Source organism: Ricinus communis, chromosome 3, assembly GCF_019578655.1.
Source record: "Ricinus communis isolate WT05 ecotype wild-type chromosome 3, ASM1957865v1, whole genome shotgun sequence".
In the NCBI taxonomy this organism is placed as follows: domain Eukaryota; kingdom Viridiplantae; phylum Streptophyta; class Magnoliopsida; order Malpighiales; family Euphorbiaceae; genus Ricinus; species Ricinus communis.
The window spans coordinates 31,285,533-31,308,106 of record NC_063258.1 but is presented as its reverse complement, the minus strand read 5'-3'; the positions used below and the strand labels follow the sequence as shown (position 1 = coordinate 31,308,106).

General features: G+C 36.8%; 2 protein-coding genes across 9 annotated transcripts; one reads left to right on the top strand and one right to left on the bottom strand.

The window, feature by feature from the left end:
• Positions 1 to 1,008: 1,008 nt before the first annotated feature.
• On the top strand, positions 1,009 to 18,089 carry LOC8272156. 8 transcript variants are annotated; one of them, XM_002516557.4, is made up of 14 exons: positions 9,003 to 9,294; positions 9,799 to 12,265; positions 12,663 to 12,724; positions 12,847 to 12,934; positions 13,017 to 13,078; positions 13,164 to 13,260; positions 13,430 to 13,897; positions 14,312 to 15,223; positions 15,789 to 15,953; positions 16,026 to 16,133; positions 16,231 to 16,314; positions 16,878 to 17,052; positions 17,126 to 17,171; positions 17,723 to 18,089. In XM_002516557.4, the coding sequence occupies exons 2-14, from the start codon at positions 12,167 to 12,169 to the stop codon at positions 17,856 to 17,858; spliced, it is 2,502 nt and encodes an 833-aa protein (XP_002516603.2). In that variant the 5' UTR covers positions 9,003 to 9,294; positions 9,799 to 12,166; the 3' UTR covers positions 17,859 to 18,089. The 8 variants fall into 8 exon arrangements, 2 of the variants coding, with proteins under 2 accessions (XP_002516604.1, XP_002516603.2); XR_007215122.1 differs by lacking the exons at positions 12,663 to 12,724; positions 12,847 to 12,934; positions 13,017 to 13,078; ... (7 more) ...; positions 17,126 to 17,171; positions 17,723 to 18,089 and adding exons at positions 1,009 to 1,250; positions 1,422 to 4,021; positions 4,356 to 6,110; positions 8,031 to 8,286 and having other exon boundaries at positions 8,393 to 9,161; positions 9,252 to 9,294; positions 9,799 to 9,820; positions 10,276 to 10,613; XR_007215121.1 differs by lacking the exons at positions 12,663 to 12,724; positions 12,847 to 12,934; positions 13,017 to 13,078; ... (7 more) ...; positions 17,126 to 17,171; positions 17,723 to 18,089 and adding exons at positions 1,009 to 1,250; positions 1,422 to 4,021; positions 4,356 to 6,110; positions 8,031 to 8,286 and having other exon boundaries at positions 8,393 to 9,161; positions 9,252 to 9,294; positions 9,799 to 9,875; positions 10,276 to 10,613.
• Positions 18,090 to 18,535: 446 nt separating this feature from the next.
• Positions 18,536 to 20,269, bottom strand: LOC8271242 (molybdate transporter 1). The gene has a single exon (XM_002516556.4). It carries the CDS (start codon positions 20,135 to 20,137, stop codon positions 18,743 to 18,745), a length of 1,395 nt encoding a protein of 464 aa, XP_002516602.3. The 5' UTR covers positions 20,138 to 20,269; the 3' UTR covers positions 18,536 to 18,742.
• Between the last annotated feature and the right edge of the window lie 2,305 nt (positions 20,270 to 22,574).

Genomic DNA, 22,574 nt, shown 5'->3' with positions numbered 1-22,574 from the left:
GTCAAAGTGTGTGAATTACCTATGCAAATATTTTGAACATATATAATTATAATCTATTATACAAGTTGAAGTTCTAATTTTTTAATTATAACTATTTAATCCTTTAAAAATATCATAACTATTTAATTATTTTAAGTTTTATTAATATTGAAATAATATTTACAAGATTAAAAATGAGAATAATTTTATTTTTTATAGTTTTTGATACAATAATTTTTAATGAAATTACTTTGAGTTTATTTTTTGAACCGAAATAAATTTAAATTTTAGAAATTTATTATCAATTTTAATTTAATTTAATTTAATTTAATAAATTTTAAAAATTACTTTGAGAAAGAAAACTTTTCTAAAATCAGTTTGTAAAATAGTTTAAAAATTGAATCAATAAAATCTTAAATTATACTTATTCACATTTAATAGCAAGTCCAAACTCTATTCAAAAGAAAAAAAGGAAAAAACAGTTTCAAACACATCTTTAGTGCAAACCAATAAAAAATAGTCAGTATGACAGTAAACGGTCATGCGAGTGGTACTTCAACTACTCAATCTACGCGTCTTTCTACGGAAGAGAGTATGTTAGCGCCTGACTCTCCTGCGCGTAGACTCGGCCAGAGTTTCCTTAATGGCGCCTCATAACTTCAAAGCCTAATGGCAATCACGATATTTTGCACAACTCAGAGGCTATTTATTAAAACATAAAAAGTAAAATACAATTTTTCAATTTCCTTTCTAAAATTATACGATTTTTGCAAAATCAAGTCGCTTAACTGCCACATAACTTTCATATTAATTTAGAATTTCAGCCTTCCACGTTTCAACTAACTAATCCTGGCCGTTGATTTATACCTCGTTCAACCCGAAATTTCCGATCTTTACTTATTAATCCTAGGGCCAAAATCAATCAGATAAAATCCTAACCACAATTTCTTAATCTTACGGTTGGTGGTGTGGCACGTGTGTTAGTCGAAACGATTCTTTTATTTTCACTATTTTGTTATTTTTTTTTAATTATTTTTCGATCTAAACCCCTCTCTCTCTCGAGCCAAAAGAAACCCTAGCTCTCCTCCGTCTCTCGCGGTTAAAAAAATAAAAATGAAATTTTAAAAAATTATCTGAAACTAATTACTAAAATCGACAAATCTGTTGGGGTTACAATTTAAAATTCACATTTGAAAACCTAATCCATGTTACATGAGCGTGGTCTTCGCAATTCTCTCCAGAAATTGAAGTTTCGGCGCTTGTCGATCCAGGTGCGTAAGCAATTTTCTATAAATTGTTGTAATTTTTGTCTAATTCAAGTTTCAAAAGATGTCAGTGTTTGATGATTAAGGATTGATCGTTAATTATATGCTTTATTTTAGGGATTTTGAGAGTTTAGGGTTTTTAAAGTGACAATTTTGTGCCATTGTGGTGTTTTACAGATCTGAAAATGTATGATGGAATTTGAAAATTGGGGGTTTTGGGTATTATTGTTTGGACTGAGGAATTGTTCATGGAAAATAGAATAGGAAATTCTCATGAAGCGGAAATTCCTAAGAAATCAAGATCTTTGGATCTTAGAAGTCTTTACCAGTCCTCTGAGGGTTCAAAGGAGGCACAAATAAAAAACTTGAAGAGAAAAGGTGGTAGTGATGTAGATAATAGTGGTTTTGAAAAGAGAAAGAAAAGTAGAAAAGCAGTTTCCATCAGTAGTTTTAGAAAAGTTAATGGCAACGGGAGTAAGAGTTTAGAGGAGGTGTATAATGGGAGCTTGAGTTCAGGTTCACATGATACAAAAGAAATAAAGTCTGGGTCCTTGAATCAGCAGCGAGTGAATAATAGTAATAGTGGAGTTAGTAAGATTTCACAAAATTTAGAGGGTAGTTTTGATAAAATTCCTAGACGCAAACGGGGCTTTGTGGGGCGGAAAAAAGTTGAGAAGGACAGTCAAGTGTTGAAGCCTGCAGAGGAGTCTAGAGATAAATTGGAAACTGATCAGATTAGTAAGTTAACTGTCAAAGACACGGGCAAGGTGGTTGAATCTTCGAAGGTTAAACAGAAGAAAGTTTCTGATGATTTTAAAGAAAACAGAATTAGTGAAAGGAGTTCAGGTAGGCATTGTGAGGAAGATGGGCATACTGGTCATTCAGTTGCAAGAAGTGTTGTTCTCTCGCTGTGGAAGTCTCAGACTGGCCACTCTGTTGAAATTGATGATGATTCTTCTAAAAAGAAGTCACTTAGGAAACGAAGTAGAAAAAGGAAGAATTTGATATCTGAAGATAAGAGTGTCGCTAAGGAGGCTGAGCCGTCAGTTGATGCTGAAGTAAGTTGTGATTTGCATGATGATGATGAGGAGAACCTTGAAGAGAATGCAGCAAGGATGCTATCATCAAGGTTTGATACAAGCTGTACTGGATTTTCTTCAAATAGCAAAGCCTCTCCTGTGCCATCTACAAATGGTTTGTCATTTTTGTTATCATCTGGTCAGGAATTTGCAACACATGGGCCAAATTATATCTCAGGATCTGAATCCGCATCTCTTGACGCTGCTGCTAGAATATTGCGACCAAGGAAACAGCACAAGGAAAAGGGTAGCTCAAGAAAACGGCGCCACTACTATGAAATTTTCTCTGGGGACTTGGACGCATACTGGGTGTTGAACCGGAGAATTAAGGTCTTTTGGCCTCTGGACCAGAGTTGGTATTATGGTCTTGTAAATGACTATGATAATGTGAGAAAGCTTCATCATGTAAAATATGATGATCGGGATGAGGAATGGATTAATCTCCAAGATGAGAGATTTAAACTCTTGCTGCTTCCTAGTGAAGTTCCAGGTAAGCCTCAAAGAAAAAGATCTAGGACAAAAGAGAAGATCTCTAAGGGCGGGAAGGGAAAATTGAAACCTAGCAAAGAGAAGAGAGACTCAACTATTGAGGATGACAGCTATGTAGGGAATTACATGGATTCAGAGCCTATCATCTCATGGTTGGCTCGATCTACTCATAGAGTCAAATCTTCTCCTTTACGTGCCCTGAAGAAACAGAAAGTTTCTGGCATATCTCTGACTTCTGCACCATCACTATTGCCTGAAGAAGCTGTGTGTAGAAACGAGTGTTCAGAGGGTGATTTGTTGAGCAGGGATAAAAGCAATTTATCTGGTAATTCTGCCTTGCCAGGCAGGTTTACAGCTGGTGGAAGGGATGAGGTGCCTGACATTAGTCCCAAAGATAACAAGCTTCCTGTTGTTTATTATAGGAGGCGGTTTCGTTGTGCAAACAGCATGCCTCGTCATGCATCTGAGGATAACCATGTTTCTATTGGTGTTCCAGAGTCTGATACTTCTCTTGTCCCAGCTGTTTATGTTTCTAGAGCTTTTGAAAAGCAAGATATTTCTCTGGCAAGGGTGGATCCTGATAGTGATTTGGGAAGGTTGGACACTGCAGAGGCTTTATGGTTGAGTGATGTTAGAGGGCTTCTAAGACTAAACACTGAGTTGGTAGAACCAAGACAGTTCAGGTTTGGGTTGAGGATCCCGGTGCTTTCTGTTCACAATTTCTCTTTCATTTCAGGCCACACTTGGTTCTGTAATGCTTTACTGCTGCTTCAGCATGGTAGGCTGATGACTACATGGCCAAGGGTTCATTTGGAGATGCTTTTTGTTGATAATATAGTTGGTTTGAGGTTTCTCTTGTTTGAAGGTTGCTTGAAGCAGGCCATAGCATTTGTTTTGCAGGTCCTGACTGTATTTCATCAACCTACCGAGCATGGGAAATTTGTTGATTTGCAGTTACCGGTCACTTCGATCAAGTTCAAATTCTCTTGCATACAAGATTTCAGGAAGCAGCTTGTGTTTGCATTCTACAACTTCTCTGAGTTGAAGAATTCAAAGTGGATGCACCTGGACTCTAGGCTCAAAAGGCATTGTTTACTCACTAAGCAGCTACCTCTATCAGAATGTACTTATGATAATGTGAAGGCACTTCAAAATGGAACCAGTCAGTTACTTGATTCTTCTGTCTGCAGAGACTCCGCCAGAATTAAGGTGGTTATTTTGCACATTATATATTCTCTCGTTTCTTAATGCCTGTTTTCCTTGCCGCATATATCTTTTTCTCTCTCGCTTTTCCTGTTTAACTCCATATTTATGCTCAATCTATGAATAGCACTTTTTATTATTTCAATGAGAATCAATTGATGCCAACAACAATTGGTTTGTTATAGCTTTCAGCTGTGTGCTATTCCAATTTCTGTGTATTTATGGTTAATCGTTCAAGTTGGTTATTCTGCTTTCTTTGGCTTCTTCTTTCTTTCTTAATGAGCATGCTTGGGTTGTGGTGAATAATCAATTTTAACTGCTGTGGGTTTACTATATTCAGGGCCCAGTAAAGAGATTCAGGCAGTGTGTTAGCCTCATGGGTGTCTCCAGAGATTCAAATTATGTAAATAGTCCATCTTCTTCTTCTAGATTTGACAAATCTCATGGATGGTTCCCTCCATTTGCACTTTCTTTTACTGCTGCGCCTACTTTTTTTCTGAGTTTGCATCTTAAGCTGCTTATGGAACACAGTGTCACTCACATCAGCTTTCAGGATCATGATTCAGTAGAGCATCCGGAAAACTCTGGTAGTTTACAGGCAGATGACTGTTACAGTGTAGATGACTCCTTAAACAAACATGCAGAAACCACTCCTGATAATAATTCCAAGGGTTCTTCTAGGGATGTTGATTGTGAGGAATGCTTATTTTGTGCTAACACAGAGCCTCTAGCTGTTGGCGTTTCTGTCAACACTGTTGGAGATTGGATGAAGCCCTCTCCAAAGCACCAAAATAGTGATGTCCATGCTGAAACTTCTGCCTTCTCCAAGGATTCTGGAGAATTGGGAAGAGATATTGCCTCGCTGCAGAAGTGGCGATGCCACCATTCAGAGGCGGAACAAAATGATGCACTACCAAAACCATCAGTTGACCGGGCTCTTTTGAATGGTATTAGAGTTGAAATTCCATCCTCCAATCAATTTGATAAGCAGGTTGACAAGGACTTAGATGGTGCTCAACAGTCTACTGATTTGTCTTGGAATATGAATGGTGGCATTATCCCCAGTCCAAACCCTACTGCTCGCAGAAGTACCTGGCATCGAAATAGAAGTAATTTGGCATCTGTTGGGTACAATGCACATGGATGGTCAGATGGAAGAGGCGACTTTCTCCAGAATAATTTTCGTAATGGACCTAAAAAGCCGCGAACACAAGTCTCTTATGCGTTACCTTTTGGAGCTTTTGATTATAGCTCGAAAAGTAAAGGCCATTCACAGAAGGGGATTCCACATAAACGCATTAGGACAGCAAATGAGAAGAGGTCATCAGATGTTTCTAGAGGTTCTGAAAGAAACTTGGAATTGTTGTCTTGTGAAGCAAATGTATTGATTACACTAGGAGACAAAGGGTGGAGAGAATATGGGGCACAAGTTGTTTTGGAGCTTTCTGATCATAACGAGTGGAAGCTTGCTGTAAAACTTTCAGGAACTACAAAGTATTCATACAAGGCACATCAATTTCTTCAGCCTGGATCAACCAACCGGTACACACATGCTATGATGTGGAAAGGAGGAAAGGATTGGATATTGGAGTTTTCTGATAGGAGTCAGTGGGCTCTTTTCAAAGAGATGCATGAAGAATGCTACAATCGGAATATCCATGCAGCATCAGTTAAAAACATTCCTATTCCTGGGGTTCGCTTGATCGAGGAACATGATGATAATGGAATTGAAGTTCCATTTATTCGACATTCTTCTAAGTACTTCCGGCAGGTTGAAACTGATGTTGAGATGGCTTTGAATCCATCACGATTGCTATATGACATTGATAGTGATGATGAGCAGTGGATATCAAATAATTTATCTTCTTTAGAAGTTTTCAACAGCAATTCATGGGAGATCTCTGAGGAAATTTTTGAGAAGACAATGGACTTATTTGAGAAGGCTGCATATTCTCAACACCGCGACCAATTTACATCCGATGAAATAGAAGAGCTCATGGCTGGAGTGGGCTCGATGGAAGCAATAAAAGTTATCCATGACTATTGGCAGCAGAAGAGGCAGAGAAAGGGAATGCCTTTAATCCGTCATCTGCAGGTGCCTTCTGAATTTTCATATATTTTCTGTTATTTTATTGCTTTAAGATATGCATGGCACCAGTTCGTGCTCATTTATGATATATAGATAATTGATATTACATCTTCTTAACAGATGTTACTTTAGGTATTTGGTTTTTCTGCAATTATCATGGTATTAAATAAATGAATTCTGAATCGCATTTTCCCTTTATCTTCTATCTATATATCTACTTCTGTTATTTAAGTAGATCTTGAAACTAGATGAATACGGAGAAAAGAAATTGAGACCGTATTAGTAATTTTTAGAAAGCAAGCTATTAAATTTGTTTGCCAAAATACCTCTGAATTAAGCTTTCAAAGTTATGTTTGAGTTGCTAACTGCCCTCTGGAGAGGGGCAATCATTATACTTGAATTTTTGGTGGCTTGTGTCCACTCTTTTTGGTTTTGTGGTAACATGGATGAGCTGTGGATTACTCGCAAAATCTTTTAGATTTTACTCAGGAAGGATGTACATAGGAAAAACAAGAAGTGGGAGGATTTTTCAAGGTAAAGAGGTAGGCAAGAATCAAATTACTTTCATGAGGTTTAACTCAGGCGAGAGAGCATTTGGGATCTTCCATGAGTTTATGATTGTGATTTTCAGTTCTCAATTCTTTTGTAAAATATAATTTGGGTTTCTATATGGGTCTACTCTGAATGACTGCTAAACCGAAACCTTATCTTTTTCTAAGGAAACTGGTCACTGCTCTTATTTCTTTCCCCTTTTATCTATACAGGTTCCGAGATATGAATCATAGTTTAGGTATTCTAACAGTTCTAAACTTTAATCAGTACCTCAAGTAGCAAAGATATATTTTGATCAAAATGTGAAATAAATCTGGAAAATCATAGAATAATGAAATAATTCAATTGCTGAATAATAAAAGTGGCATGTTATGAAAAAGAATGTGAAATTCTTTATTCCTCCTAATCTCCGGTTTCCTTGGAGCTTTCTTTTCCTTTTAATTTTAAAAAAAATTGTGCTTCAGAATCTATTATTTGCTCGAGTATTATGGAATTAGAACCAAAAATCTAGTTTGAGATGATATTTGAATGACAAATGCATTGTTTAAATTATGGATGTCATCAGAGTATTTAAATTGATAGAATGGTCATGATTGAATGATTGGCTCAAAATTATGAATCCTTCAATGCACAAGATGGAAAAGATAATCTGACACCTGTTAGTGTGTGTTGGGGACATCTCCTTTTTCTCTCAACTGCTGGTCACCTTATTGGTGGAGATGTTTGATGGTGCAGAGTTAATTATTACAATTATGATTTTTTGAGGAGTGATGGCTTCCATAGTGGCTTTTAACTCTGTTACTCTTTCTTGTATGAATACTAGCAGTTGTTAATTTTTTTCTGATATCTGCGGATAGAACTGAGGAATTTAGTGCATCTGATCTATAATATCCTGTTGTAGTCCTCTTGTGTTAATTTTTTCCTGATATCTGCGGGTAGAACTGAGGAATTTGGTGCATCTGATCTATAGTCCTTTTGTGTTATCACATTTAATATATGAAGGTGATTTAGAATTTTGGTATTATCCACTTCATTATGTCTAGTTATCATCTGGGGTAATGAATGAATGTATTGAACAAGTATAAGTTCTTAATTCTTTCTTCTATGTTCTCTTTCGTGCTTTACTTATATTCAGCTGAGTTAAACATTCTTTATTCTTATTTAGTAAATAGACATGGTTAAGTTGCATTTCACATCCATACGTCGTGGTGATGATCCCGGCCAAAGTGTTGTTCATTGATTGTGGGGATGATTTTCTTGGTCTTCTGGTTCTGACTTCACATATTCTGTGGTTGGGTGCAGAATTTTTTGTGCTTTTCGCTTTTTCCAGTGTAAACATCTTATTATCTGACATATGCATAATTGCATGTACAGCCACCGCTTTGGGAAAGGTATCAGCAACAGGTTAGGGAGTGGGAGCTGAAAATGACAAAGAGTAACACTGCCCTCCTTAATGGATGCCATAAGAAGGGTGCACCTATTGAGAAGCCTCCCATGTTTGCTTTCTGCTTGAAGCCACGGGGTTTAGAGTTGCCCAACAGGGGATCTAAACAAAGGGCACAAAGGAAAGTTTCAATTACAGGTCAAAGGAATACCTTATTGGGAGATCATGACAGCTTCCATGCTTATGGTAACATTCATTACCCTCCTGCATTTTTTATTTATTTTTCCGTTTTCTTTTGACTTGTTATGCCGGCAAATTTTCTTCTCAACATAATTGTATTTGTCGCATTCAGGAAGAAGATCAAATGGGTTTGCTTCTGGGGATGAAAAGGTCTTGTACCAAGGACATAATTATGAACCTTTAGATGATTCTCCACTGTCTCAGATATCACCAAGGGTATTTTCACCACGGGATGCTGGCGGAAAAGGATATTATTCAGTGAGCAGTGATAGGTATGAACGGAATCACATCCAGAAACTTCATAGGAGTAAGTCAAGGAAACCTGGGGCATATGTCTTTCCTCATGATACCCAGATGGTTGCTGCATATGATGAGCAATTTTTTGACAAGAGAAATGGATTCCATCGGTGGAATATGGGCTTTTCTGAATGGCCAAGCCAGCGTCATTACTACTTAGATGGGGCCCCTAGTCATTGCCCTAAGCAGTTCAATTATTCAGATCTTGATGAATTCAGGTTGCGTGATGCTTCTGGTGCAGCACAGTATGCACGTAATATGGCTAAACTCAAGAGAGAAAAGGCTCAGAGATTGCTTTACAGGGCGGATCTAGCCATTCACAAGGCTGTGGTGGCCCTCATGACTGCTGAGGCGATTAAAGTTTCTTCTGAGGATTTGAATAGTGATGGGTAGAATGAGAGAAGGAAGATGAGATGACAAGTGTAGGAAATCTGCCAGCCCCTCCAGCTTGCAGTGCTAAAGCCTGAGTTTCCAGTTATTAGAATTTTTGCTGGAGGAACGTGGTGTTTCATTTCTCGGTGACAGGTGCACTTTCTGTCATTTACCACTGCTTCCAGAGGGCTTCTAACAGGAGGGTATTGCAGGTAGAGAGGAGAAATTTTTTTGCTTCTGCCTCTTTTTGTTGTTGTCATGGCAGTTTTGGTACGACTTCACAGTTTCTTTCTGCCCGCTAGGTTTTTTGTCCCGGCAGCAGGTTCATGTGCACTGACCCTGCAGGTAAGGGGTGAATGGAATTTTGGCTATCTTTGTACAGATTCTTTTTCTTACCTTCCCCCTCTCCTCTCTTCTCCTCTTTGTGTCTCAACCTTGATATCAAAGTAGCAGCTGGCTGAAATAATCCAACACCCCTTGGAATTGAGTTGTGTATTCCTGTCTGATTGAATGTTGGAACATTCACTAGATAGATATGTAACAACCAGAGCATGTTATATCTAGAAAAAGATGGAAAAAAATATTCTGTAAGTAAATGATCTTATAATTTTTCATACAAATTTATTGGAGGATCAGAATCTGTAGATGTTCGCCTCTTGTTTCCTTTTCTCAGCGATGTTTAATGGTGTTAACATTAGATAGATGTGGAGAAATTTGTGCATAAATTTCTGATATGTTTTAAAGTTGTTAGTATATAGTTATCTTAAAAATTTGACAGATCAGAAGAAGCTTATGGGCTTGGCGTATTGTTCTGTCCCTTCTGATGAAATGCTTCCTCTTTACTTGCAGTGATGTTGCATGGAAAACAGATGTAAGAAACCAAGTCAAAGATTATCCATTTAGGATATGACTTGATAACTTAACAGGTCACACTTTTAGATTTCTTGTTTGCTCTGTAATGATATTCCTGTTGTATATGGTTTTTTCTTGCTTATCAGGACAAATGACATGGAAACCTAGTGGGAAATTATTTTTGTGCGATGTAGGGCATGAGTGTTATCTCTGTGTGTGTGGATGTACATATACTACAGCATTCTTTAGTTATGCACCATGATAATAGCTGATTTGGCAGGCTGGCAATTTAGTTGTATATCACCTTCATGTTTTTTGGCAGTGTTGATGGGTTTCTTTTAGTTGCATACAGCATGATGACCTGGGATTAGTTTTACTGGCTATTTTGCAGCAATAGTATTAACCATCAATAGTATGCTGGTGCTGCTTCTTTCTTTTCTTTTCTTTCTTTCTTATTATTCTTTTTCTATTTAGAGAGAAGTTTCTGAGGACCCGTACACCAGTTCTGCTGTTTGCTTATTGGAGTAATAATTTCCGGAGCGAATGTCTCTTTGGTCGTCTAGGTCATTTATTATTTGTTTTGTTACTCGAAATCTCCTAACCTTGTTTGTTTGTATCTCAATGCGAAATACTGTCAGTTTTGAGGATTTTTTTCGCAATCATTATTGCAGAGTATTTTGGTCTAAGATTGGCTCATTATAAATGGGTGGGTATAACATTCCATTTTGGTGGCCTATCCATGACTAGCACTCAGATTGATTTCTGTGTCCATTGTAATTTCAATGTTAGAATGCAGTTTGTTCTTTTTCTTTCTTTCTTTCTTTTTTGGTTTATGACTTTCAAGTCTCGAACAATTCGGATTGATTGTTCATCTAGTTGATGGAAATTAGAAGCTGGGATTTGATGAAGCTCAAAATGAGCGGCCGAGTAGAAGGGATTGCTGTTGCAATTGACAAAAGAGCGGCTTTTCAATTAAAGTCGAAAGTAGTTTGTTAAGGGATTCTGATGTTTGGAGATGATTGGACTTACGCCTGTTTATAATAGTTGCTAAGGATTTGACGTTCAATAAAAAAATTATGAGAAAGTCTAACTGGCCGGACAGTTCTCAGGAATTCAATACTTGTCTGCTTGCCTCCTGAAGTAATAGAAGCTCTGAAACAATGCCTGACGGAATAATTGATTTACGCCATCTAATTTATGCCTTTGAATGATTGATTTCCACTATGATACCTTTTGCTGCTACTTCTGTGAACGGAGCTCACTTGGCATGATTATCTCCAAGCTCGCATATTCTGCTGCCTCTAGTTCTACCTGATGAACCTTGTTCATTAATCCTGCATTTTCCAAGTGGAATGTCACATAATTTCTGCTGCTTGTTTTGCTAATAAGATTTTATCACCTCACCGATTAAGCCTTCTGCTTTCGAAAGTAGTATTTATTTTTAGAAGAACCTTAAGCAAGGTATGGCAGGAAACTATGAATGAGCTAATGGCCTAACTTAAACTAGCTACTGTAGTTATCTGACTGGGAAGATGAGATCTGATTTAACATCCTTCGGATGGCAGTCTCCCTATATGGCGGATCAACCAGATCAGATCAGGCATTTCATACATTTTCTCTTCACCTATTTAACAATAGGTACTTTCATATTAAGTCAGTATAGTGTATTTCCTTCTTATTCAATTTTTGTTTTCAATTATGCGCTCGATGTGCACCGAACGATGATAATTATGTAAAAAATAGATGATGTATTGTGGGCCGAGTTCATTTTAACTTCCATTTCCCATCTTAACCTCATCAATTAACACGTGTCCGTTAATATTCTATTACAAATGTTTTCCATACTTTGTTTCTCAAATTAAATTGGTTGTTCTGTTTTGCGAAGCTAGAGTTAAACTATTAAAAATTGAAATATTGATACATATATAAAGGAGGCATATATATCCATAGTCCATTATATATTATTAAATTACGTCCAAACATGACTTTTAATTGTTATCTTTATGATATTTTGTACCAACAAATTTCAAAAGTTGGGCCATCTCATTCTCAACCCATTTATACGTAAAAGCCCCGGTCCCAGACGCAGCGTTTAATTAGCTTTATCAACACGCGAAACGGCCGAACCGTTAAAACAGGCAATTTTCCCGCCATAGTTTTCTGTTTCCGAGTTTTTGATCAATAGTTGTCCTCTGCACGTGTCCCTCTCAGTTCCTTTCAATCTTACCAATTCGTTTCATCAATCATCTTCCATTTCCTCAATTGACATTTGATTTCTAGGTTTTTGGGACTCGTTTATTGATTATATTTGTATTTTTCCTTTTTAAATTTCTTGTCTATTTTGCTAAATTTTCTAAAAGAAAAAATGACGAAAAAGGAGAAAGAAGAGGAGAGAATTGAAAGGATAATCCGTGGTCTTCTCAAACAGCCTGAGAATCGAAGATGTTTCAATTGCAATAGCTTGGTAAGATTTTTTTGTCCCTTCTTTCTCTTAATCGTCAGTTCATATTTGTGCGTTTTCCATTTATTTTGTTGTAATTATTATTTATTGGCTTAATTAGGCTAGAACTTTCTTGGATAGGATGCTTCAGCGATCCTTTATGTTTAGTAGATTTTAACAAAATGCATCAGGAATTATTATTATTTGAGACATTAACAATGCGTAATGAGCTATTACTATCATAATTATTTAGGAAAATAATTTCTCTGAGGAGTATTGTAATGGCTATTAATTTATTAACATAACAAAACCTGAAATGATCAAAGTGATAGCAAACTCCACAAATAAACGATTATTTAATTAGTTTGATTACGCCTACTTTAGTTTTCTCTATACTACTGATATGTTTTCGTTTCGGCAGGGACCGCAATATGTTTGCACAACTTTTTTGACATTTGTTTGCACTAATTGTAGCGGAGTACAGTAAGTCCCGATATAACTTACATTACATGTATGGTATTTAGAATCTTGTGGCCAAATTTCATTTCACAGCTGAATGTTTATGTTCTAAGCAAGGGAGACTAACTTATTTCTCGAAATTCTAGCCGGGAATTTACTCATCGTGTTAAATCAGTGTCGATGGCAAAATTTAATGCAGAAGAAGTCAGTGCTCTTCAAGCTGGGGGCAATGAGGTATGCTGAGTAGCAAATATTATCTTTCTTGCTCTTGACAACTTTGTTTATATCATGATCTAATATGGTGTTCTTTCTATAGAGAGCAAGACAACTTTATTTCAAAAATTGGGATCCTCAGCGTCATTCTTATCCTGATGGCAGGTGGTTTGTCTGTACTCATTATTTTAATTGTTAGTATCAGAAAATCTTTGAAGTACTGTCTTATGATTTATGTGTTTTTCTCCAGTAACCTTCACAGGCTTCGGGATTTCATCAAGCATGTTTATGTGGATAGGAAATATTCTGGCGACAGAGCTCGTGACAGGCTCCCCAGGCTAAGATTGGTAAGAGTAATGCTCAAAAATGCTTTTCATAAACACAAGCTGTATGTACTATTAACAATGGCCAACTCAACAACTTTAGACTTCAGTTTTTTCTATCATAAAAAACTTGCCAAGTGCTTTTCATCTGAAGTTTCTCTGGTTTGCTAAAGGTTTTTGTGCTCTTGTACAGAGTGAGAAGGAGGACTCCTATGACAGCAGGAAGGTTAGTTTGTATACGGGTGGTTCCAGAAGTCCTACCTATGAGGACAGATATGAAAGGAGATCTCATCCTGTTGGAAGAAGTGATGATAAGACTTTAAAATATTATTTTGATGAAAGAAGAAGTCCTCACTATGCTCCAGAGAATTCAAGATATGGAGGTTTGAAGAGAAGTCCTGTCCGTTTTGAAGTTGTTGATGACAGGTTTCGAGATGATGGAATTCCAAGCGGTAGGGAATCTGATAACCGTAGGTTTTCACATAGACAATCCAGTTTTCGGAGCTTGTCACCTGACTGTAGAAAGCATATGGATCGATCCAGCTCCCCAGTTATACGGCCTGTTAAAGATATTCTAGGGGAGAGTGCTCCGCGTCTGCAGGTTGGTGAACATTCTAAAGCAACTGACAGGAAGGATGTTGATGTCTCTGCTCACAATCAGGTGCATAAATGCCTGAAATACAATATAATCTTCGATTGTACAATTTCATTTATAATCTTTTCCCAATTGCAATGGATTCCGCTGGGGCTCAGATAAGGTGGCATATACCTGGCAAGCCATATCGTCAGATTCTGGACACAAATTATTTAATGGTGCAATTATGTTAGACTCTTGCAATTCTACTCGAGCACTTCTCTGAAAAGAGAAACAACTGCATGGCCATGAAATTTCATGTATCAACTTCAGGGGTTGGTGTGGATTAAGTTCTTTTAATATATATTGATCCATGATAACTTGCTTAACTTTTGCGAATTTTAATCCGTTAATTCAGTTTGGTTGGTTTCCGGCATATGTATTCTGAGTGCAGATCTGAAACACAATGCAAGATTCATTTACCAGTTATTTTTGTTGCAGCCGATTGCATCTTCCAGCAGCAAGGGATCTAATGAAGGGAAAGCAGTAAAAGATAAAAATCAGAATTCAGAAAGCTTGATTGATTTTAATGCCCTTTCAATGATCTCGGATGCTGCAGCAGCACCACAAACACGGGAAAATCATCAGTCGAGAAATGAAGGCAACTGCAACTCTGATGAATCTTCCACGAAGCAGGATGCAACGGCGGCCCCAAAACAAAATACCTTGGAATTTTTGCTTTATGAATTGTCAGTTTCCTCAGTTGAATCTGTGGGTAGTAAATCTGACTTATTAAACAATGAGAACCCTTCAACTACATCTGGAGGCAATGCGCTCATGAGTGGTGATAACATTTTAGAAGCAGTGTCTCTAGGGCAGATGTTGACTTTGCGAAACAATAACAATGCTCCTACAACTGCACCAGGAGGAAATGTGCCAATGGCTGGTGTTTCACCAACTGCATCAATGGGGCTGATGTCAGCATTACCCAATATTAGCGGTGCTTCAGCAACTTCAGCGGGAGGCGACATGCCCATTTTCAATAATTCATCAGTTGCATCTGCGGGGCAGCTGTCAACTTCATCTGATAGTACTACTGTTTCCAAATCTGCAACTGGAGATAGTATGTTTGTTGGTGGCATGTCTCCAGCTGCACCTGTGGAGAAAGCATTATCATTACTTGATACTTTTGATACAACAGCTCCATCTGCCACTAGTTTGCCTGTCCAACCTTCTAATGAAGGTACTTCACATGCACTACCTGATATTCAAGGTGACTGTGCCATCAAGGTTCCAAATGTGCAGCAGGTGTCCGGCATGCAGCACCATCAGCATTCAGTGTTCCCTCCTGCAGAAGGTAGACCTGGCGGAAAAAATGCAAGCAGTACAACAGTTGAAGCTCTAAATAACCAGGTCAATTTCACATTAGCTTTCAAGTTATTGAGAAGTTGAGAATATTCTAGAGCTGAGTGGTCCCAGGGTCAAACCATTCCATGCGAGTTTCACCAGAAGTTTTGTTATAAGGCTCAAGATAAGACAGAAAAGCTTAGCCCTTAGGCAGTGAACCTCCCATATGAAAGGAGAACGAGTCCAAAACATCAAGTTGATAAATTGATAAACTTATAGTTTTATAACCTCTCTTCTCCAGTGCAGCTGGGGCTTTCTCTGGACCCTAAACATTTAAGTGCTCTTTTATTTCTCCACCTCAAATATGTGAACTATAGTTTTGCTCTCAGGTGTAACTTCTTTCCACTTTTTAGTAATCACTGTCGAATTTCATTATTTTATCAGAAATCAACTTGTGGATTTTGGTCAGATGCAAGTTAATGAATATGAATGACATGAGCATGGTTGACTAACTAAATATCTGGTTGATTTGTTCCTCTTAGATCAAATGTTGATGTATTTACCCCTCTGCTTATGTATATGCCTGCGGGCATACATACATGTTGTTTACGTTTGTGCTTTTTATATTCAGCCGTGGACTTCATTGGGAGTGCCTAATGCTCAAGGACCTTCTAGTGTTTCTGCTGAATACACTTCTCAGAACGCCACAAAAGCAGACCAAGACCCCAATCCTGGGATCAAATCTCAGCATATTATAGCGGAATCAAAGACTAGTGGAAGAGAGGAACTTCCAGCGGTAGTTTCCTTTCTTACATTTTCTGTTAGATTTTCACATATGATTCTCATAACTATTACTTATCCTCTGCAGGACCTTTTCTCTGCACGTTATTCAGCAGTGCCTGGGTCTATTCCAGGTTGGCAAAGTGCTGTACCTTATGGAATGAGATTCAACGTGCAACATTATTCTAATACAATGGTATTTATGAAGCTAGACGATAAAGTGAAATAAGTTATGTGTACCTTTTTCAAACAGAAAGAAACTTTTTTTTTTTGCGTATTGGTTTCTCTTACAGCCCATGCAACCATATCCCCGCCAAGCAACATCAAGCAACCCGTTTGATTTTAGCAATGATACCTCCCTGATGCAAGTTTCACCGGTACGTAACAGCACACAGATTGATCTTTAATGTTATTTTTTATTTGTCCATAATCCGGTTTTGCCATAGTTTAGTATTGGCCTTTTATATGCATATGCCTGTCTTTTCTATTCTGTACCTGCTATTGACTGAGAATTACTGGTTAAATATGGAGCAGTGAAGATGTGGATTGAGAAGTTTAGTAACTGGTATTTTCATGGATTCTTTAGTAACTGGTTTCTGGGAGGAGCAAACTAGGAACTCAAAAAGCATTGGCCAATGTTACCTGTCTGTATATTACTGTTCTAAGCCATATTCATGGTTCCGGTGATCACATATTTTAAACTAGGTGTTGAAAAATAGGTAAAGCCTGTCATACGCTTGTGTAAATGAATTGGAGACATGATGGAAACAAGTTGTATGGAGTATGTTTACGAAGTTGATTATTAAGATATTATACTTTTGTTTTGTTAGATTGAAGTTTTAATTTCATGTATTTTATGTTCTGAACTCTTAAGGCTGTTCTTTCTTACATTTTGAAGAAAAAATTATTATTTAAAGCATTGGAATGAATTGTGATGTAGTTTCCTTCCAATGAAAACTTGCGGGTAGCAATTCCTAATATGTCAGCTCCAAGGGCCTTATCACCAACTTCAGGTATTGACAAAACTTCTTCAGGGTTAATGGCGATCCAAGCTCCTCCTTATGCATCTGCAATGCCTCTACAGACTTCTGCCTTTCCATCACCTACTTCTTCTGGTAAATTTGATTTCACTTTTCTTATTTTGATTAAATCACCTATCTTTGCTTAATTTCAATTCTAACATCTCAGGTGCATATATGGGGCAACAAGTAAACATGAATATACCACCTTCCGGGTAACATTTTGTCCTTGGTTGTTTGTCTTTTCTTCATATCCATGTCTCTCAAAGTAATCTCTTTTTACCGGGTACGATTTTACGATAAAAAATAATTCACTACATGCCACGGTTAATTCACTCTCCTATTAGTCCTCCTGGAACTGGGCAACCTAGGGCCAGTGAGATGAGATGAAATAGGGACTGTAAAATTGTTCAAACTTGCATAAAAGGGGTTCACCCGGTGGCTATTGCAGGGTATGAGAGCTTTTTCCTTGCATTTTTGCAAAGAATCCGTCTACAACCTCAAATCCGTGAAAGGAACAACTTTAATAGTTCTGCCAAGTTTGATTTTAATAAAATGTGGCCATGTTTCCCAAAGGTTTAACGACAACATTCCCTCTTCACTGAGAATATGATTCTTCAATCAGTATGCTTAACTCACATTAAACGAAATCCGACTAACCATATTTTCATATGATTTTTATGTGGGCACTGCGAGCTTCTCCGACTGATTATATTAAAATATTGTAGCTGAAGAAAATAATTTTGATTTTTCTAATTTATTGCAGGCCACAAGCTGGGGGTGGCTTTGGTGGTGATGCCTTCTTGGGCTCACCATACATGGTTCAGCAATCTTCTAGTGGATGCCCATCATCCTCTGGTCCAAATTCTGTTCCTTTTACAGGAGGAAACCCTTTTGGATAAACAAAGGATTGTGTTATGTTATTTATGTGGTCTACGAAGCTTGTGAAACAGAAATCCGGTCTGCATTTTGCTGAAGAATCTTGATTGAGGCGGTCTCATCTCTGGCCAAGAGGATTATTGTATAAAAGAACATTCACAACTGACAATTGTTTCTGAATATACTAATCATAATTGTCATCATCAGAACAAATTATATCTGATTATCTGGTCACTTAGGATCACACTGATTGAGCTTCGTAGTGATTGCTTACATATGGTACCGTCACTGTTTATATAGTTGACTGTAGCTAGTGCACTTTTCTATTATTGTGAGGACTAGTGCATTATCTCTTGCGCTATCAGAAAGCCTCACCCATAGAAAATCTTATCCAAAACAAACACAGAACAGCCTGTGATCACATTAGTAGCACTGCAAGGCATTGACCTTTAACAAATTCAAACAATAAAAAACAAAAGCTCTAGAGTCTTCACTATTTTAGCCCTACCAGGAGTTATAAAAAAAAAAAAAAAAAAAAAAAGAAAACCATCTGGCTTCGGTATACCTCCAGCTTTGACAACTATCCAGGGGAGTGATACCTGATCCTGAAAACATGGGTCGAATTAGCATATGTTAGTGAAAATGCTTTCTTGTTCATTGGTTTTGTTAGAGGGACATATATGACCAACAGATCATTATATGTTCATAAACTGAAAATAGATATTGGATTCACAAGGCCCTACGGATAAGGCAGAAAGATTACATGGAAATGGATACGGTGGAATTAAATCGTTCAACATGACAAACTTTTAAGTGCCTATAACTTAAGAACAAATTTCACTATAATCATTCCCAAGTACACATATTTAACTACTTTCTTTACGCATCTCATAGATGTTTGAGGCTTTCATGTACTTCCATGCATCCATATTCTTAACTGATCTTTACGCCAGTTTCTTAGCTTAAGAAGCACATGCACTGCCATCCCACATACAAACCCAAGTGCTGCACTAGAACCTACAAGGGAAACTGCAGTGCATATAAGCATAACAAAGGATTCTTCCTTTGTATTCATGTCTCTTGAAGTCATAGCCAGTTCTACTCCAGCAAATAATAACAACACCCCTAACACCCCAACTGGGAATTGGTCCAAAATCATGACCAAGGAGCTTCCTATGAGCAAACCCAAAATCGCTTTGGCTGCACCCAAAAGAGCCACACACCCTCCACTCCTGCCTCCAAACTTATACTGACCAGCCAACCCACCGGCACCATGGCAACATGGCATAGCCCCAAACCAACATCCCACCAAGTTCATTACCCCTACAGTCACTGAAACAGATGTTGCTGAAAAGTCCTTGCCTGGAAAAAGATCTGATGATAGCTTACATACAGCAATGACAGAATTTAGTATTGATAAAGGGAGCTGAGGAATTGTACCCTTGATAAACCCTTCTTTCCATGCATGCTTGGAGATTTTCACCAATTCTATAGAAGATGGGCCTAATTTAATACTATTCGCTACTTTAGGCTTTCTTATAAATGCCAAAACCACACCCAACAAAAACACCATAAAAGCAGAAGGAAGAGAGGCAATGATTTTCTTCAGTCTCCTCCTTTTGGATCTTTCTTCTACATCCAAATTGCAACTATTTGTCTCTCTTTCATTGTTCTCTTCTCCTGCACCATTGACCACAATGATAAAGCTACAGCAGGCTATAGCCAGAACCAATCCATCCAATCCTAACCAATGCCTATTTTCACCAGACTTTGACTTGGAAAAGTTTTGAACTTTTCTAATATACTTAACTGCAGTCATTGCAAAAGATAACCCTTGTGAAAGCTGAATCCCCCTAACAACAGATAATGGAATTAGCCTATAAACAAGCTGCATCAATCCGGTGACACCCAGAACCAACAAAATCCCACCGGTGCAAATTCCTGCTGCCATAATTTCAGGAATACCAAATTCTGCACTGTTTGATATAGCCACAGCGGCAATTGATTTCATTGGCTGGACTGGCATTGGCACACCATATATAGCACCGGTAATGATGTTGTATATGCCAGTGAATATCAATGTTGTACCTAAGTTAAGGTCGGTGGAAAGTGTTAATGCTAATACGATTGGTATGTAAGTGCCTAAATCCCCCATAGCACCGTTCAGTTCTGCCCATTTCGATCTAAAGATCAAATTTTCTCTCACTTTGTGGACTATGGTTGTTGGAAATTTGGAAGTGGGTGTTTCCTGTGGGTTTTGGAGGGTATCATGAACAGGAATTTGTCGGCTTTGGGACTCCATTTTGTGCCATCTGCAAGAGGATGTGATCCCCTTTTATAATGGCAATGCGAGGAATGGGTGTGTAGTGGAAGGGACTGGAGGGGTTGACTAACCTTTTGATTGATGAGAGGCCGTTATTGAGTGAAAATATTCGTGTGTGGGAAACGTATATTGTCTGGCTGAACCTCTCTATCAACCAGGAAAATACTTGTATATGCATAATATAAAATAGTTGTAACTTCCATGTCAATTAACGGTGATTCCAATAATATCCGTCTTCTTATCAATTATAGCTTTTTTTCAACATCGATCAATATATTTTTATAGAATTTAGCGAGAAAAATAGAAATAATAATTATATTTTAATTAATTTTATTATTTATCTAACAAAATAAATTTTAAAATGATTAAATTCGATTCAAAATTCAATAACTGAAATTGCTAATCATATAACTTGTAAAATACTAAAATTAAAAATGCCATGAAATCCCTTATGCCAAAAGATTAAATAATATGATCACATTTTTTAATTTTCTCTAATATAAATATAATAGCATTTGCAATTTGTAATAAAAAAATTCATTATATATTACTTAAGAAAAATACTTTTAGTCAATGAGAAAAAAAATGGATTAATATTTTTAAATAGCTCTCTGGTTCAAAAATTTAAATACATGTCAAACTATTACCTCTGTGGTTAAACATTCGTTCTCTTCTATCATTCCTTCATTTTTCTTTCTCTTAGTTTTTAGAAATTTTCTAGATTTTTAAGCCTTTTTGTTAGGTCGTTTATTGTTTTTTCATCTCCACGTTAAGATTCATTCTCGATCTTTATCCCTCATAATCTAAAAAGTTTGACTTGACTGATTGTCATTTACGTGCTCATTTATAAATCTTCAAATAACAATAGCAAAAGACTTGTATATATATAGCTGCAATAATATATGAAGATAAAGATGGTGCAGCAGTGGAGACAGTGAATCTCCATAGGTTCTCCCCCGATGGATCGATACTACTTGAGTTTCAATTATTCATTAAAAACAATGATATTAGAGTGCTTAAATACGGAATACTGTTCATTTCTTCTTCCTCTTCTGGTTGTTAACTCAACCTTTTTCCATACTAAATTAAAGACTATTCTAATCCTATTGAAGTTTTGTTTATCAGTTTAATCTTCGATATTCAAAATTTTTATATTGAAAATATCTGAAAAAAGGGCATATTTCGTGTTGTCCATTGAGATGGCTCTGGCTGCCTCTCTTTAGTGGTTCAGTTCACTATTTTTCAGATAATCTTTTTAAATAAATCTTTAGATAGCATTTATAATATATAATTTAATTTATTAGTCGATTTTTAATTATAAATTGTTAATCATAATAAATAACCCATTAAAGTAAATATGATAATTAATAAATAAAATTATAGTTATTATATAATTGATTTTATCTGTAAATAATGTGATAGTCTAATTTTTTATTAAATGAATTTGTTTGTATTGCACTGTTGTCTTTAGCTAACTCGGACTTTGTATTTAAATTTTTATTATCATATTTTTGAGGTATAATATTAGTAAGATTACCTTATTTAGATAGTAATATCAAATATCTATGAAATTTAAATTTTCCCAATTCATTTCACATCACATTATAAATTATTGATTAGTAAGGATCCCACTCAAATTTTGCATACCTGTTTTATTGGTAATTTTAATATGCCAAGAGAATTTGTATAATTGAATACGTAATAACTAATAAAGGGGAAAACCATTACTTAGTATTTGACATTCTGTGCTTAAGGTTGAAGCTAGAATTTAATGGACGGTGGTGGTGGTGCTAAACTGATATGGGACCATCCTCCAAAAATGTTAACATCAAAATCAAGAGTGCTCATCTTAATAATAGTGAAATATACAGTTAAGTTTTTGCTCTAGTCGAAAAAAGCGGGTAATTTGTTTAGCTGGTACCAATCTTTGGCATTATATATCAATTTGATACCAAGACTTTAATTTGAATCAATTTGGTACCAAACATACATAAAGGTAAATCAATTTAGTCCAAATATCCAAATTCCGACAACCGGTGGTGACATGGCATGCTGAGTAGGTATATTCTGGTTGTTTTGCCCTCTCAGCGTGTGCCACGTCAATTAATGATCTAACTCAGCAATATCCCCAAATTAATCCCAATTCCCTTAATTTCCCCTAAATCAATCCTAATTTTATTCCTCTAACTTCTATTCCCCTCTCCTATTCCCCCGTGTAAACTCTGTTATCCATTAATAAGAATTCAAGCATCGTCCATTCTTCGATAACGATGTGTCCTATGTCTAGTTCGTTCTCGATTGTTCGTTATCACATAAGCTTTTTCCATGGATTCTCCACCGCTAGCTTCTGGCTTAAAGTTAACCAACAGTGTGATGCAAGCTTAAAGTATTGATTAATTGTATTTTGTTCTTCCGT